General features: G+C 38.4%; 1 protein-coding gene across 1 annotated transcript in view; it reads right to left on the bottom strand.

Annotated features, from left to right (window-relative positions):
* Positions 1 to 17,954, bottom strand: part of RGS22 (regulator of G protein signaling 22) — a 56,274-nt gene extending 38,320 nt beyond the window's left edge. The window contains exons 1-5 of the mRNA XM_062514843.1: positions 17,930 to 17,954; positions 17,278 to 17,306; positions 14,644 to 14,706; positions 5,806 to 6,027; positions 1,363 to 1,448 (exon numbers count right to left, since the gene is read on the bottom strand). Of these exons, the coding sequence (XP_062370827.1) occupies positions 1,363 to 1,448; positions 5,806 to 6,027; positions 14,644 to 14,706; positions 17,278 to 17,306; positions 17,930 to 17,954 (425 nt within the window). The remainder of the gene's footprint in view (positions 1 to 1,362; positions 1,449 to 5,805; positions 6,028 to 14,643; positions 14,707 to 17,277; positions 17,307 to 17,929) is intronic.
* Between the last annotated feature and the right edge of the window lie 578 nt (positions 17,955 to 18,532).

The raw sequence follows: 18,532 nt of genomic DNA on the forward strand, positions 1-18,532 counted from the left end.
ACTGATGGGACTTGCAGATGATAACAAGACAGCTGGCACTCTCATGTTCAGCTGGCTGCTCTAGGAGCATTTCATAGCACTGAGCAGTTCTCCAGTGCTGCTTTGTGTTAGTGTGAACCTCACAATGCTCAGGAAAGGAAATCTCAGAACCACATGACCACAGTGAGGATGCTCTGGCCTCGAGAACTGGGCAGAACTTAGTTAAGTTAAAAAGAAGTACAAAGCCAACCAAGTCACATGCGAAGGGAAGATGAAGTCTATGCTTGAGCCTACAACCAAGTGAATACTCAGTTTTATTTGTGCCCACTACTGGAGATCAAATAGGATTTAATTCTAGGGTTAGGGTGTCTTCATCTTTAAATGCAAGTTCCCCTTTTAGCATCTGAACTTATCTTGATTCTGATTAAGGAAAGCAGTTTGAACTACTGATGCCAATTGAAATTAGGTACATGCTAAAGTTGGTTTTATGCAATTCTCTTGGTAACTCTGCTTGATCAAACAGTTTACTATAGCAGAAGATCAAAGTTTTTGTTTCATGAGGCCCAGATATGTGTAAAACAGGCTGTTAACAAAGGTATAATTGTTCTTTGCACAAGCAAACTTATTCCTCCTTGAACTTAAGTGCAATCTCCAGGTTATTGAAAATTAAAAAAAAATTAATTTTTTTAAATGCAGGAGTCTGCACCCCAGTAACCACTCTGTCATTACAATCAGCAAACATGAGTTCTGTGAACCATACTTCCAGGCTTCCTCTCCTTTTAGACCCCTAAAACATGCTACAGTCATCTGCATCTAGACACAGCCTTAAGGGATATAGAGGTAGGTCCTTCCAAAAAAAGCACACTAGATCTCCTGTATCTCTGCTGAATGGACCTCTGGGAAAACACTGCAAGTTTCTAACAGTAAATCATCCAGCTGTGCCATGGCATCCCACAGAGGATTTTGATGAACTCTGACAGAGGGCCCAAAGACACAAAACTAATAATTGAAATAAAAGACTTGCTGGTTTTTCCAAATTCATTTCATAGACTTGTAACTTCTACTTACATGACTAACATATTGATTAGCAAAAGATGCATTGCTACAGTGATATCTCTGAGTAATTGAGATTTAGAAATCAGTAAATCCCATTCTTACTCTCTTTGTAATGGTGTAGTATAAGATGTAATTTATAATCAAGGAAAATTACATCATGATGAGTGAAAAAAGTCACTACTTTATCCAGGTCACTAAAATGTTACAATAAAGAAAACAGGAAAAGAGGAAGGCAAAACCACTTTAAGAATACTACCAAGATTAATTAAACAAAAGAGAAAAACATACAAATTTAAAACTGAAAGACAGCATAAAAGATTGCAATACCTGTATTCAAAGTAACAGTCACTTTCTAGAAATGCTGGAAGCCTTTCTTTCTTAATCCACTCAATTGCTTGTTCTTGATCGAGTTGCTATTAAAAAAGAAATGCCAAAGATTTGCAGTATTCTTGACTTTCTTGACTTATTGCCACATAACTGATTCTCTACATCCCCCTTCTACAGAAGCATTGTCCCAGGAAAATAGATACAGAGTGAACATCACCTTTATGCTGGAACAAATATTAGAAGCTGAAAGGATCTAAATCTGATTTCACCTATTAGAGTTCAACTTTTGTAATAAATCATGACTGTTTTTTCTTCAGAAATAATGTGGGTATGAATAATTCTTTTACTGTACAATTTCAAAAGCAAATTAGATGCACAAAAAATTTCTGCAATAGGAAACTGTTTGATCCAAAAAAACCCTGGGTTTTTTGAGTTTTCTGTGCTTTCTGGTACTGACCCCCTGGAGAACACTGCTTTTGACCCGACGCCTTAAAGAAAGCTTCCAAATTTAAGTAATGAAATTAAAATCATGAGTGTGTAGTTAAATGAAAGTGTGTTCTTTCACACAGTGAAAGGTTTCAAATTTGAAGTTTTTATAATATAGTAATAGGTATAGGACAAAATAGAAAAATTTAAGTGGTGTCTCTTTCAGTGCTCATCTTCCTTCTTTGTAGTTTCAAGTAGTAATTTCTAATTAGACAATTAGTGCCACAGTGAAAGTCACAGAAATTTAGTTATTAAGTTACAAGTATAAATAATACAGGTATTTTTTGTCTATTAAACTACTTAACTTTAAGAAACCTTATAACTAACTAGATTCATCTCCATTTTGCTTGCTTCTAGCCGATGGCTAGGCGTGTCGCTAAACGTTCTGTACGTTTCAATAAAATTTAATAAACAACCAAACCCAAACACAAAAAAATTCATTTCCTTCATGTATTTTTAATTGTAACTCTAAGTAAAAACAAAAGAGGCTCAAAACAAGCCACTAATTAAGTAGTGCAAAACACCACCACCATTACAGGAAACTACTACTTTCTGACGCATTTTATAAATAAGAGCCATTATTTTTCCTCAAGAATTTGAAGAGTAAGGAACACTTAAATTAAGATGTACTTTCAGAATGAGAAAGCTGTGGATATTAAAACCAAAATCAAGCAAATAGAAATCAAATTAGTTATCACCTCTCATGCTTTTATGTTGGATCACTGCATAACTGCATTGTACACAGTAATTCTCACAGTAATTTCTGTAGAAACCTACATGTGTTATCACCTGGGGCCACAAGAAATTTCTGCTCAGCCAGTCTAAGCCTCAGTGCCTCATTGAAGCAGAAAGAGAAGTGCCTCAAATGAGTGGTTTGGGAGATGAGAGGGAAATGTTGAGCAGCAAGCTATACAGAGACAGCTAGGTGCAATGAAATAAGAGTAAGACCTCTGACTATGGGCCACAACGATTCATAGTTGCTTCCCTTAGAAATTACATATAGCCCTTCCTAGTATTTTTTTTAACAGTGTACTTTTTCCACTCTTAGGGGATGATCTATTTTATTCACCTGAGAAGCATTTTTCCTTTTAGTGAAGGTGAGACTAATTATTTTGAAGAATGCACTAACTACCTTTGTCCATAAAAACAGGTGAAGTTTGGGCAAGGGTGGATACTACTTGTATCAGGTAATCAGTTTATGTAGATCACAGCTAGAATTTTCTTTCCATGAGCTAATATTCCATTTGGGGCAAGGGTTATTTCTGCCTCATATGTATCTGTAGGGGATTTAAAAAATCTGAATTACTCAGAAAGTGGGTGGTTTCATTTAGAGAGAAGAAAATACTTCAAAATATGGAAAGCTTATGTTGGCAGTGGCTCATACAATGTAATTTCTGGAGATGGAGACTAATTATTCCAAACCACACAGTGTATGCTTCTTCTTGGCAATTGACAAGGGTTTTTGAAATACAGAAGATAGTTTCTTTATTTTGGCATTTAATATTTATGCACTTACTGACTTACAGCCCAGTTTTTTATCTGAATGATTCATAATATGCTCACGTCTGTACATGGCTGGTACACAAAATTATATGTCATATCAGAAGGAAAAATTTCTATTCTTTCCCCATCCCCAGAGAAAGATGCTACATTTAATCTGATGGGGTTTGTTACCTTGATTAGTTTCCTTACCCAATCAGCCTTAGGCCTTGCTAGGACCCAGTCCAGCAAAGCTTTTAGCACATGTTTAAGTTTAAGCATGTGTTTAACTTCCCTTGATTAAAGTTAAAAACATACTTAAGTGCTTTGCTGAACTGGGGTTTCTCTGAAGTAAGGTATGTGGGATGCCAGCCAGTTTCCTTCTATAGTCATGACCAATTCTACACAAGTCCACAGATTTTTTTTCTCAACATATTTCACACCATTGATACTGACTGCCAGTGAGAAGATACTTCCATATCAATGATTTGCAAATGTGCAAACACACATGAAGAGAACTTTTGCTTATCTGTAAATTTGTAACAATCTGAGAGGGAAGTAAAATACAGAGAAAAATACCACGGTATTTCTTAGTCAATAAGTGTTTAAATTCAGGCCATAGCCTGAAAGGCCTACTAGGATTTTCCAGTCATAACTCCTTTTCATAAGTAATCTGCCAGTGATGACCACTCAAGGTGACCTTTTGTAAGCAATGTACCATTCAAAACAACTGTCAATCTCCTTAGTTTGTGTGAAGGCAGCCAAATCAAAGCAGACAGCATCACCTGAAAAGTGAAAGATCAAATCCTATTTGATTTGAACAGAGCTACTTGATAGAATTGGTCTGGGGTGGCATCTCCTGGTTCAGTCACTGTAGTGCAGTGAATGGAGCTGACTTCTTACACCTTGTGTAGTTGCAACAACCATTTGGGGCCAGCTGTTTCACAGGTCATTTTGCTCCAGCTCAGACTTGAGATGCCAGATTGAACTGGATGAGACATCTATGTTACCCATTAAGTAAAGGAGAAATCAAAAATAAGAAGAAATATCACCTTCTCACCTCAAAAGGAGAAGAAAGGGTATTGAGGCATATCGTTCCTCAAAAGGCTATAATGCTTCCCATCTACAAAAAATATCCCAGGAAAATAAATGGGATCTTAAATAATACTGAAGCCCTGTTTCTCCAGACTACATTGAAGAAGAAAGTAATAGTGAAATGGCTTTGAATTGTTCAAGAAAGGCCATCCACTGTGATGGGAGGTTAACCCAGAGAGCAATGGTTAGCCACACTTGCACAAACACACAGCATTTCCTCAGTTTAATACTGAGAGAAAATAAGAAATCAAGAATAACTCTTCTGCTTTTGTGCTCTCAGCCAAAGTACTTGTGAAAAATTATTATTTAACATGGCAGGATGTCTATGGGCCTTGTCCTTTTGTATCATTTGTCCAGTTTAAATGCAGATAATGGCAATATCACATTACTATCATTTTGTTAAACATAATTGCCTTTTGACCTCTCTCAACACTGCTTTCTTTTCTGAAAATCATTAATCTTATACTGAGAAAAGCAGCAGTCTATTACAACTCCCTGCTTTGCTCTCAGCTTTCCAGCTATGACACAGTTTTGAGCAGCCACTGCAAAAAATGGATCAAGATCTTAGACTGGCCTTGAATAAAAGGAAGTCATGTCAGTCACATTCATGCAAAATAAGCAAGAAAGGAATAAACCAGACATCCCAGTGAAATATGTTTTTGGTCCTTGAAACCTGCTGTTTAAAGGTAAAATCCCACATCCAACAGTATTGACTTGTATTCTCTCAGGTGCGTAAAATGCTTAAGCTTCTGATATTAACCTGCCTAATTTGGTGCTGAAGATGGCCCTAGAAGTAGACAGGTAAGAATACCTAAACCAATAATGTCTAAGCAAACCTGAAACCAGATTTTTTTTTCTAAATTCCAACCCATCTTTCCATTAATTTAGCTTTCTTCTTGCCAAAGATTATTTTTTCTGGCCATTTCAATTGATGCTAACCATGTAAATCCTTTAGGAATTAATGTAAGAGAGACTTATGTTTTGCCAGACCACAGATGAGCTCATAGCCACACAAGGAAATTAATTAATAAGGAAAGACTGAGCTGCATTAGTTTCAGTCAATTTGCACATTCCAGGGATCACTAGTAAAGTAACTGTTGTCATAATATTTTTTCTTTTAATATTAAAAAGTATTCAGACCACACAGCTGAACCCTGCCCTACAGAATCTTCAAAATTCTGTGCTACAGGATGTGCATCTGTAATTCCATTCACTTGTCTGCTAGACACATGTGCATTACAGGGCATAATTTGGCCCATCATTATGTTTTCCTAACATAAATTAACATTTTTCCCAAGCTAACAAGCCAAACACAACAATAACTATTGCCAGTATCTCTACAGTAAGATCTAAATATAAACTCAGGGTCTGTGAGATGCTTACCATAGTGTTGTAATTTGGATCAATACTGAAGATTGAAGAAACACTGTGCAAGTTGGAGAGCTGCCCATCATTCTTTTCTTTGCTTAGAACATCATAAATGGGGCTTGGAGGTTTTTGATCATGTAGAATTTTTTTCGGTTGCCTTTCCAGGCGTTGTGGGGCATAATTAACTACTTCAAAAGCCCCAGCATCAGAATTAAACTTGACTGGCTGGGCAAAAGTCTACAAAAGAAGTTAGGAAAGTTTATGGTGCTGTAATAAGGCACCTATCCTTTAACAAGTAATATTTTTTATCATATAGAGGCATCCTACAGAATAAAAAAATTGCATTATGAGGCTTCTTTCTCTTGGAACCTGAAATAGTAATTTTTCTTCATTTTTGTTTTTGCTGTATAGCTTTCCAAAGCATTCCTACTTTTTTATCTCAGTAACACTTAATTGTCAAGAATTGAATTCATTCTAGATCACAGACCATTCTTTTACACACATAAATAATTGATTCAGTACACTGATGTCTAGAATATATAATTAACTGTGACTTCAGTGACTGTCCTACAGAGAAGTACTCACCTACAAGATCAGATCTCCAGCATTATTCTCCCACTCATTATTATCAACAATCAAGGCATGAAAATATTAGCAATGAATCTGACCTTTTAAATGTGAGGTGCTATTGAGAAGGACGAATTTGAGGATTTTCATATATAGGAAAAGTTTTTCACCATAGTGTTACCTGTAGGTCAAACAACTACCAAAACCCATGTCCTGCAGTAAATTTTATTATACATCACTAGTTCAATCAAATATTGTATAATAGATGAGATAGACTAAACTTCAGTTTTGGCCATGCAATTGTGACTTTTGTCACAAAGCCCCACTGCATGCATACACACTAAAACAGAGCCATCTTTCATCTTTTAAGCTCTGGTATCAGGTATTTCCCTAAAAGAGTATCTTTCAAATTTTCTTATTTGAAATTAAGAGGAAAAATATGGATGCACTTTACAGAAGTCATAGAGGATGCACATGACAGTTATGAATAGGAGATTATATAGAACTTATGTGCATTATATACTCTATGTGATATAGCATATATAAGCATCTCTGCACTCAGCTAAACAACAAGGCATGTTGTATTTAAGGACTCAGGAAACTATGGCCACACCTAAACCTAGTGCCAAAACGCTTTTTGGCTTCATTCCAGACAGGATTCCACCTGGTGTTTGTACAGTTATTACCCTCCCCTGCATTTAATAGGAATATTTTATTTGTTCAAGTACTGTATTTTTAATTTCCTCGAATATTTTCATATATCACATATAAGCACACAAAGACATAACTCATACACTTTCTAAATATATTAAATACATGCTACATATAACACAGAAATATATTACAGAACAATTTGATTCTTCTTCAAACCTGTGCAAATGCAAAGTAATTATGTTAGTGTCATCTATTTTGTTGCTTCTGTTTGAAGCCCCTTTGTTGATCAGCGTCTCGTAGAGCAAAGCCCAGAACTGAACCATGTGGCTACAATATGTTTTTTCAATACTCCCTACTTATCCCATAATGTCTCACTGTGGAGGCTCAGCCTGGCAAAGCACACAGCATGTGAGAGATTTAAGTGTATGATTAGTGCCTATGACATCAGACCGTCACTGCTCAGGGCCATGCATTGAATTGCATGAGTCTGTTCAGTTACCTAACTTCAGCTGAAATCATGGATTGGTTTTTGTTCTCTGACACCTTCTGCCTATTTTGGCATTAATTTTCTCCAGGGCACTCTGCAGGTTTTAGCGTTTTTTTCCCCAGCTGTACTAAAAAGCATCTAACAAACCTTTTAAGTGTAGTAGATTTCCCTCCATTCAGACCTCCTCCCAGTTTGCTATGTGCACATTTCATTTACTTTCAAACCTAATTTGGGCTGCTACCAGCTTTTAAGTGACTAACTGTGCAACCTTAATAGACTTTAAATGTTTTCTTCCTTATATATTCCTCCATGTTTTAAATAAAGAAACAGAAGAAAGTACACTAAGAAACAAAGTACTTCAGTCTCTCAGGATTTGAAATGCTCTTGCCTCTGGGAAAACAGCAAACAAAATGAAAATTTCACAATAAAGGGCTTTGTGACTAGACATGATGAGATTGTTTCAGTTTCATGTTTTTCAAATTGAAAACTAAGCAAATACAGTATTATTTTAGTACATATATCTACTTTTATTCAATCATCTGTAAGTTATTCTAGATTTAGCATTTTTCAGTACATATTCTTTTTAGCTGAAGAGAAAACTATGCCAACTTTAATGTGGTGAAATGGATGCTAGTGACAATTTTTCAATGTAATGTGTATTACTGTTCTGGGAGTCTGACTACTATCATTTATAAGACAAATATACTAATGGAGCAAAAGAACATACACTGATGGGATAGGAAGATTTAGACTTCATACACTACATACTTGACTGAAAAAGGGAATTCTTGTCTAGACTTTTGGGGTTTGGATGTAGTTATTCATCCCCAGGGACACTAAAAGGCATGCATACTTCTTCTATCAGTCAGAGAGTAGCCAGCAGACTTGACACTAGTAAGGATGCATCTGGAATACTGCATCCAGTTTTGGGTCCCCTGTACAAGAAGGATATTCACATATTTGATCAAGTCCATCAGAAGACTATCCAGATGGTCAGAGGCTGGAGCACTCACCCTAGAGGGAGAAGCTCCAGGAGGACCAGCAACAAACACCCTTAGCATATTTACAAGGAGATTGCTAAACAGATAAAGCCTGGCATTTTACAGAGGTGATGGTGGGAGGACAAGAGACCAGTTGTCATACACTGAAACAACACAGGTCTCAACTGGATTATAAGAAAAAAAGTGATTTGGGGATAATTAGCACTGGAACAGGCTGTCCAGAGAGGAATCAGCTGTTGGAGGTTTTAAAGACCAACTGCAGAAAGTGCCAAGCAGCCTGGAGTCAGTACTAAAGCACTGACCCTGCTTTGAGAAGGAAGCCACACTACAGACCTGCTCAAAGCCCCTTCCAGACAGTAATCTATGATGCTGTCCAAATCCCAAATTCCCAGCAGACCATCTCTCTCTCTCTCAAACTATCATACAAAAGCATTTTAGAATAGTTAAAACCTTTCTGGAGAAGCTTGTTTACTTAAAAAATCTACGATGATCAATCAGAATGTTTTTATAAGCATAATAAAAGAAGAGATAATTCCTAATCTTCTTAACTCATCACCACCACAAAAATAGAAATGATAATGTTATGAGAAAAATCAAACGGGAACACACAACAAACCACCCCCAGAACCTGACTTCTTGTAGGAAACATTTTCCCAGTTACCATACAGGAAAGAGGATGAATCAATCCATTTTTCTTTCAGTATCCAAAGAACTTTGGGGCAAAATGCACAATCTAACCATTCTCACACATTACAAGTCAGAAAAGATATTCACCAAGAAACTGTTCAGTACTCTTTAGCAAACTTAAAACCTTTCCAGTGGAAGTCAAGTAGTGTAAAGTCCTGTAACACTTCACAGGACAATAATGAGAGGTTTAATGGCACCACCAATATTCCGTCACTGCAATAATGAGGAATCTCTTCAGTGAAGATGCCTGTGTTAAGGAGTGGATGATAGTCTACACTAAAAAGGAAAGGGGAAAAATTACCCATGCCAATTTAATATACTAAGAAATGCCTTTCTTACCCCACATTTGGCAAGTGCTTTTGGCTTTTTACAGACAAGTAAAACACACTAACCAAAGACTAAGTGTATCATTCCCTAGTTTGAGCCAATTTTTGATGCTTTGAAGATAGAAAGGGAAATCTCCAGAGAAATTATACCTCAAGATGTTAAGAAAAAACAAATCAGGTTTGGCAGGAGCCTTGAAGCTTGGAACTCATACACTGTCAATGTAGTACAATAAATAAGATCAAGGACTTGAGAATACCAACAAATAAGAAGCCTACATACTTTGCAAACTGTTTCACTTGCAGGAAATTCTCCCCCCAAAGCTGGTATGACCAATGTAACTCAGTGTCTTAATCTCAGCTTCAGAAAAAAATCCCTGAGCAAATAACAAAAGCTATTTTCAGACTGTGGTACAGCAATATATTAAATAAACAATTGCATGTACTTTTTTGACAGAAAAAAAAAAAGGTCTTAGCTGTCAAACGCACATTGAATATGGTTTTCAGATGGAAAAATAAACAGAATACATAATTCTGAAACTTGAAGTTATACACTTAACTGAAGGGAAGACAAATTTCTCTCAGTCCTCCCATAACAGAAACCAAAACAGCATCCATCACCATGTTGCCAGGATATCAGACATATAAATTCTCTGTCTTAACAGTTTTCAGATACACTCAACTTCAGATACAATTAACAAACGTGTAAATATGCTCACATCCCAGACCCAAATAATGTAGCTTGATCCCAAGACAAACAGAATGACCACAGCTTGGCTGTTTCTTAGGTTAAGGGTGGGAGTGAATAGAGATCTCATCCAGAAGCATTGCCAAAACTTCCTTAAGAAGGGTATATGCATATCATAAATAAATGTCAGTGAGAGTCCACACCAGAAAAGAATTTGAGCAGCTCTATGAAGTGTCTGGAAAAATTCACACTACACATGGTCAATTCAAAATCTCCCATTGACTTTAATGAGTCCAGGATTTCCCTTCTGTTGATGAGTAAGACAAAAGCCATAATCACATATCGCAATCTAAATAAGAGAGAAGAAAATTTACAGTAAACACACTATCAATAAGGAATGTAGCCAGGAATGTTTTGTTTGCTTCCTTCAATGCCAAAGACATGATGCAAGTTTTAGTCCTGGGTAAGTCTCAAATGTAACTTGCATGCAGGGCCTTACTTCTGTCAAAGCCTTTTTAAGGGAAGTTATATTGGCAACTGCAGCCTCCCTCCTCACACCTGGAAAAGACAACAGGAAACTAATGAGCATGCACTGATGCCTCGAGTCAATGATTTGATGCATGGAATTATTCAAAATCATCTTCAAAACAGTGAAGGGCCTGAACTGGGCAGCAGAGTGGCTTGTTTTTTTGCTTTCTGCCCTTTCTGTAACCTTCTACTCAGATCAAGCAAGATTTTATTTGTGAGAGCACTAGATTTTCAAGACCCTTCTGTCTTCAGAAAGATCGACTGACCTGAGCTTTGTTACTAGGGCTTTAATTGTTTTCAGAATTGTCACCTCCATCAAATGCTGGACCCCAGATGACTTGGAGGAGAGCTTTTACAGTGAGAACAATGTTTAAAAGAAATATACTTCAAATCTAATGTTGATAAAATTATGGTCACTTAGTAGATTTCTGCTGCAAGGGAAATCAACAACCAGGGACTTGCCACCAAGCTGTCATCTCCTGAATGTGCTTCAGTTGAGGCATAAGGTAGCATTTTTGTCACTAGCGCAACTCCTTGAGGTTGCAAAAAGAAGGAGTGTGCCTACCTTTCCTGGTAATTGGAAAACGACAGGTAAGACCCAGTACGGACTTGGGATGGAACAAGCAGCAATTAACTTGTAGAGTGCAGGGGAAACAAGCTGACATTACTGTGCTTTGCTATTACTTCAACACTGAGCTGGATGGCAATTTCTGACTTCTGAATTTTCATTCCTGACTAAACATATCCTTGTATGTTTTTAATACATGGATGAAAGATTCAAATTCTAGCCTGAACTCCTAGAAATGGAAATGCATCCAGGCCAATGTTTCTCTTAAATCATTCATTTTACATTAGTTACTAGGGAAGGTGTAACTCTGTGTGTCATGTAATTGGTTTCTGCTACTGTGAAATCACTGTACACTGGCAACAAGTGCCCTCCTGAGGTTTTTTGTATTATGTATTTCAGAAATACTTTCTGTAAATTACACTTTATTACAGTATATACCTTTTTGGAATACCTAGATATTTATGTCAGAATAAATTGAATGTCATTATAACAAGAGGATCAATTCAGGGATACACTGAAAATCAAAGGAAAGAAAAAAAAAAACAAACTACATGAAAAAGCCACTGTTCTTACAGCAAGTCCCCAGTGATAAAATTTTCCATCTGCTAATGGTGCATTATAAATCAATGCAGAAGCAGTCCCTTAAAATAAGCATATTCTCCCCCTGATTTCTTGTATCAAGTCTCACAATATTTTCAGTTTAACTTGTTGCCTAACTACTAGCACACCTGGGTAATACTGTTCCCAGGCAACAGCGTATAAGCACAACAAGAATAAAGGAATGGAAATTTCAATGCACTGTTTTAGTAGAAGCCTTCTGAGAAGGAGGGGGAAATCAGGAATGTAAGGTATTCAAACCACAGAACTTAAGGCATTAATAAAACTTAATCCTGAAGAGGATAAATCCTTAGGAAAAGATCAAAGAGAAAATAAAAACAATTATGAGAACATTAAAGTTAAAAATAGCTAATAGAGCATCTGTTTTCATGAAGATATGTAAATATGTAGAAGAAAGACCATATGTCATCTTAGAAACCTACCAAGATTACCAGCATAAAACAGTGTTTACTCAGGAGTGACAGTGACTCTTTTTTTGTTGGCTTCCAGAGCCATCAGGAGAGCCTGGACAATTGCTGCAGTCCAGAGCTGCTGGGCTGTGCCAGGACTGTGGGCTGAGGAGACCTATGAGGCCAAGGAGAATTTTGGCCTCTAACAGATGTCCTGAAATTTGTGTATGTGCTAGGAGATGATGAGACTAAAAAAGCTGAACTTCTTACCCACTCCATCCTCTGCAATTTGGGGAAAACTTGAAGCATAGTTTCCAAATAAGCAGCAAAGGCATGGAGGATGGTATTCCTGTGCTAAGAACAATCTGGCACATGGAAGAAGGCCTGGGTTTAAAACCTAAGTAGTTAGGCTTGGATTTAGGCAGATATCCTAAGGCAGCTGTGGGGCAGGGGCTGGAGAAGTGCAGGTATTGGAAAAAGGAAAAAAAAAAAGCTAGCCCTCTTACCACTCATTTTGTTCCATCTGTGTCCCTCTAGCTTTGTATACTCTTTGGAATCTTGCAATGTGGTGAAAGTATGTAAAGACTGAGCTCCTGAAAGAAGTCAGTATCAATGCTGTGCACAAAACTCACACTCTGACAAAGAGCTGATAACTCCAGATCCTATTTTAGGATTAAAAATTGGAATGGGGAGGCCATTTTGCCATCCTTAGTAGTGCAATGTCCATGCTGTGTACATTTACACCAATCTGTGATGTGGCTTAGAGAGATAGCTATGTCTGGTTCCATTAAGTAAGCCAAATCATTCAGTTGTGAATCACAGCTGAACCTACTTCATTCCACTTCATAGTTAGTGGTTTCACCAAGCCATTTTGTAGCTCCTTAGAGGTCTAAGGAGCATCAAGAAATATTCTGCTCTCCTAATGCTGGCAGTGGTTCCTACCAAGCAAGCTGTAAAATGGATACATGTTCTTGTGGTGTAGCCTGTTGGACTGCAGTGCCTTAGGAGGGGAACGGGCTGTGGGGCAACTCTGTGGCACACTGGGTGGGAGCCACAACTGACACTGTGGAAAGGCCTGTGGCACCTGGCAATGAACTTTGAGTGTAAGGTGTCAGGGCCAAGACTCCTAAGATTAAGTTAGATGAGGTTGCCACATTGAGGGAGCAGGACTGTACATGTGACTCTCAACAGAGTGTGGGGGGAGACAGGCTAGTTGATAGGGAAAAGGAACAAAATACAAGAGAAATGGTTAAATACAAGGTACTGGGTATGATGGTCTAACTGTGATTGGATTAGCACACAGCACAAGGCTGCATCCTTCTAGCTGCAAATGGGAGAGGAAGAGGAGGGAAGTACCAACTTGAAACCTTCCAAGCCATGAAGAGAAAGACTTGTTTCTTGACCTTAAATATTAATTAATCACTGAATACATTGCCACAAAACTGCAAAAGAACAAAGACTTTTTATGTCATCATGTTGTGACACTGTAATAGAAGTGGACACATTTCAAGTATTCAAGTAAGTATATATGTGTATTTCATTTCCTATTCATATTATTTTAGTGCACTGTGATTTAAATACATTAATATCCTAGGGATCTTGGTGGACAGCAAACTGTCCATGAGCCAGCAGTGTGTCCCTGTGGCCAAGAAGGCCTGGTGTACATTAGGAAGTGGATTGCCAGCAGGTCAAGGGCTCTTCAGTACACAACAGACACGGAGCTACTTGAGCAGTTCAGCAGAGGGCTACGAAAATTACTAAGGGACTGGAGCAACTCTGTTATGAGGAAAAGCTGAGGGAGCTGGGCACGTTCAGCCTCAAGAAGAGACAAAGAGGGGTCCTTATGAATTTCTATCAGTATCTGAAGGGAGGATGATGCCAGGTTCTGCTCAGTGATGCTGAGCAATAGGACAACGAGCAGAAACTGATGCACATGAAGTTCCACCTGAACATGAGGAAGAACTTCTTTACTGTGTGGGTGACTGAGCACTGGAACAGGCTGCCCAGAGAGGTGGTGGAATCCACCTCACTGGAGATATTCAAGAACCATCTGGATGCAAATTTGTGCCATGTGCTCTGGGATGACCTTCCTTGAGCAGGGAGGTTGGACCCCCTGTGCTCCCTTCCAACTTGACCCGTTCTGTGATTCTGTAAATTAGCAAGAGAACATCTGTCCCCAGAAGTCCAGACATTGGGCTATTCTTACTGAAAATAACACTGAACTGTAGGAGTTGCTACCATTAAAATACAGATACATGGCAAAACAGAATTTTCCAACGTGGATTAAGTTACTCTTAATCTTTGTTTCTTGTATTTTGCAAGGGATTTCTGTAAGGTACTTACCGGAAGACTCAAGAATTCATTAAAGTAATCCACAAGCATATCATCTGTGGCTAAGCATTCTTCCTATGGAGAGATAAAACCACAAAGCATGGCTTGTAAAAATCTGCGCTAATATTTGAATGCACTGTTGCCTCAAACAATATTTTTTCATGAGATATGACATGGAAGCTTTTGCAAAATATTATTTCCCATTTTTTGAGAATATAGTCATTGTATTACTGTTATATTCTAGCCATTGCACACTGCCAAGGCCCTTAGCAATGTAAAATGTACACACGAAGGTAAATCCTTTGCCAATGAATTTACAGAGAAAGCCTTCATAACCCAAAGAACTTCTAGATGCTGAAAGTCTGCATGCTAACTTTTGAAAAAATGTGCATAGCTAACAGCCTAGAAATTCCCCACATTGTACCTTTCCTCTCTTGCACTTGGGAGGAAGGAGAGTATGATATTTCACCAGGGCCACCTTCTGCTCTCACACTGCTGTTTGGGGATGTTTGGGAACTAAAAGGGAGTACACTAACCTAAAATTTGGATCAGCAAGCAAGCAATATATGCCATACTTTGAATCTGATAGAACTCGGAGGCTTCCTGTTGACCTCATCAGAAGTGAAGACTACATTTGCAGGTGGTTTTGCATCCCTTCTGACCCCTGCATTTTAAATCCTAACATGACTCAAAAACTGTAGACTAAAAGTTGAATTTTTTTGCTGTTGACAAATCCAGAAGTATGGCTCCAAGCCTTATTTTTACTGACTCAGTATCTCCACCAACTCCATTTCAATGCAATAGAGGGTAAAACTGGAACACTATTCTACTGGTCTTCAGTATAATGAAGACACTTAAATAATTTCTAATAGTTTCATTTTTGTGAATAATCTATAATTTCAGCCTTGCAAGGCAAGGAGAATGCACTTAACTTTAATGTATTTGCCAGTAGCAGCAAATGTGTTGCAACACAAACCTTTTTTCTCTTTCTTAAGTTGATAGCATTGAACTGTGCTAGTGAGGAATAGCATTAAAGAGAGATTATGCACAGTATACAGGCAGGCAGTATCTTGATTCAAACCCCAGTGGTCTAACCTAAATACAGATAGCTTGTGCTCAGATAAGGAAGAAATCTGAGATAAGATGCATGACAAGTCAGGACTAGACCTGATGGTGTTTGTCTGGCCCTGGTCTGCCAGCATTTATTCCTTAGCACTTGTGGTTGCTGTGGTGACTGATACAGCACAGGCAAGGTACCCCAAGCTCATTCTTAGAAAATGCTGCCAGTGCTGAAAGCAAGGCTTTCATGCTTTATTTGGATCACAGGCCCATGGCCCAATGCAAATGCAGTGCCATGGTCCTAGAGATGTTTGGGCACTGATTAAATAGGGGAATTTAACAAAGCATCTAACCCATTTTGAAATCAACAGAGAATCTTCTTACTAATGTCACTAGGCAATCAGATCCAGAAATACCAGTTCTGCAAGTGCTGCAAGTTAGGAAAAGAAATTAATTAGAAACAAGCCATACTCAGCCTAATGTTGAGTTTGACACTGACAAGGATGAATCTCAAGATAGGAGTAGAAATTTATTATACATGATGAAAATATTTTATTGTTTCAAAGGACTTATTAAAACAAATTAATTTATTATTGGCTGAAGTATAAGCTTTTTAGGAATATGCAGGTAACATGTTTTTAATTTCCCAAGGATATAATTTTCTGTAGTCACATATAAGAGCAAGAAATGTAAGCACAGTGGTTGATTAATAGATAAAATGCTCATGATCTTACTAATGTGCACTTCATTAGTTATTGCATCTACACATTATATACTTTCCTCTGGTTTTTGGAGACCTTTTTGCAGACAGTCTTATTTTCATTTGAAATCAGTTGCACTTTCTTATGTGCACATTATAGGTTAGGGAGCTGCGTGTACAATACTGTAGCTTAGATTTTTATCAGAAAGCATTCGGTTTCATTTCTTTCCATGCCATTTCTCCTGCAGCACAATCTCAATTATCACTAGAAAAAGCTGCCTTAGAATTGCAACTGGAGGTTAAGGTGTACTAAAAATTGGTGTGAAACTGCTGCTTATGTTGGTTCTGTTCATGGTAATAAACACCATAAATAAAACAGTATCCAGAGTTTCCCAAAAGTAATATGAACACACTTACACTTTAAAATACAGTTACAAAGGCATCCAAAACAGGGAATAGGCAAACATTACCTGAGCTGCAACAGTAAACATGTAATTTCTTACGAGGTAACAAACATATATGACTTTCAAACAAGACAAACATCAGGGAAAGCCTACAATGTATGAGCAAAGGGCAAAAAAGGCAAAGGAGATTGTTAAACCTGTCATGTTGAGTCCTCCAGTTGCTTGTTCCTTTCCTTCATCCTAATTCACTTTCATTTCTATCTTTATTCTCCATAGTCTCCTGTTACTTTTTTCCCCAATTATTTTCAAACTAAGTATTTTGTCTGACAAAATTTTAAGGAATTGCTCAGTAATCTATACTTACCAAAAAAAAAAAAAAAAAAAAGAGAAAACAGACAAAGGTTTCAAAAAAAAATTTTTTTGCCTTTTTTGCTCCATAGCTGCATGATGAAAATAATGACCAAGGCTTACAAGCATACTTACTAACATTTCTTCTGTAATACACGGAGGTTCTGAAAAGAAGATATTAAATATCGTATGTTATCCAAGAAATACAGTCAATCTGGTTTAACCACAATACAACAAAAAGTAGTGAGGCATGACAACTGTCCTGGGTATTCTGAAATAAAATAACTTCTGAAGAAATAAAATAGAATATGTGTAATGTTGACCTGTGTATGAAAATATTAACTATCACAAAAATTATTTAAATAAAAATCAAGTGTTATTTAAATATATTATTTCTTATACATATCAGTTAACTTCATGTCAGCTTTTCTCTGCAGAATTGATAACTAGAAGCTTGGTGATTTAATGAAAATATATATTTGTATGAGACTCTCAAAGCTTTGAATACCAAACATTACAAATCATATGATAAAATTTAAAAGATACAGTTGTGTTCCCAAATAATCAACTCTCATTCATTCTAGGAGAATATTCTGTCTTTAATGATGCCATTTAAGGGGAGTGACGTTCTCTCTTTGGAGTAATGAGTTCTGCAGGGCAAGTTTACACCCTCCAGTTCAAAACGCCCCTCTTTTGTGGCACCGTCTCTGTACCTGAGGCCACACCCTGGGGCCCGAGCCCCGTGCGACACGGAGCCAGCCCGGCCTGCAGGGACAGCGGGACGTACCTGTGGTGAGCCTCTTGGAGCGCATCCCGGCCCGGACACCCGCAGCCGCCGCTGGCCGCGCCCGCACAGGTGAGATCCCGGGGAGCAGCGCCTGCACAGGTGAGATCCCAGAGAGCAGCTCCCGCACAGGTGAGATCCCAGAGAGCAGCGCCTGCACAGGTGAGATCTCAGAGAGCAGCTCCCGCACAGGTGAGATCCCAGAGAGCAGCGCCTGCACAGGTGATATCCCAGAGAGCAGCTCCCGCACAGGTGAGATCCCAGAGAGCAGCGCCTGCACAGGTGAGATCCCGGGGAGCAGCACCTGCACAGGAGAGATCCCAGAGAGCAGCGCCTGCACAGGTGAGATCTCAGAGAGCAGCTCCCGCACAGGTGAGATCCCAGAGAGCAGCGCCTGCACAGGTGATATCCCAGAGAGCAGCTCCCGCACAGGTGAGATCCCAGAGAGCAGCGCCTGCACAGGTGAGATCCCGGGGAGCAGCACCTGCACAGGAGAGATCCCAGAGAGCAGCGCCTGCACAGGTGAGATCCCAGAGAGCAGCTCCCGCTCAGGTGAGATCCCAGAGAGCAGCGCCTGCACAGGTGAGATCCCAGAGAGCAGCTCCC

The sequence above is a fragment of the Cinclus cinclus genome, chromosome 1 (genome assembly GCF_963662255.1).
Source record: "Cinclus cinclus chromosome 1, bCinCin1.1, whole genome shotgun sequence".
NCBI classification, from domain to species: domain Eukaryota; kingdom Metazoa; phylum Chordata; class Aves; order Passeriformes; family Cinclidae; genus Cinclus; species Cinclus cinclus.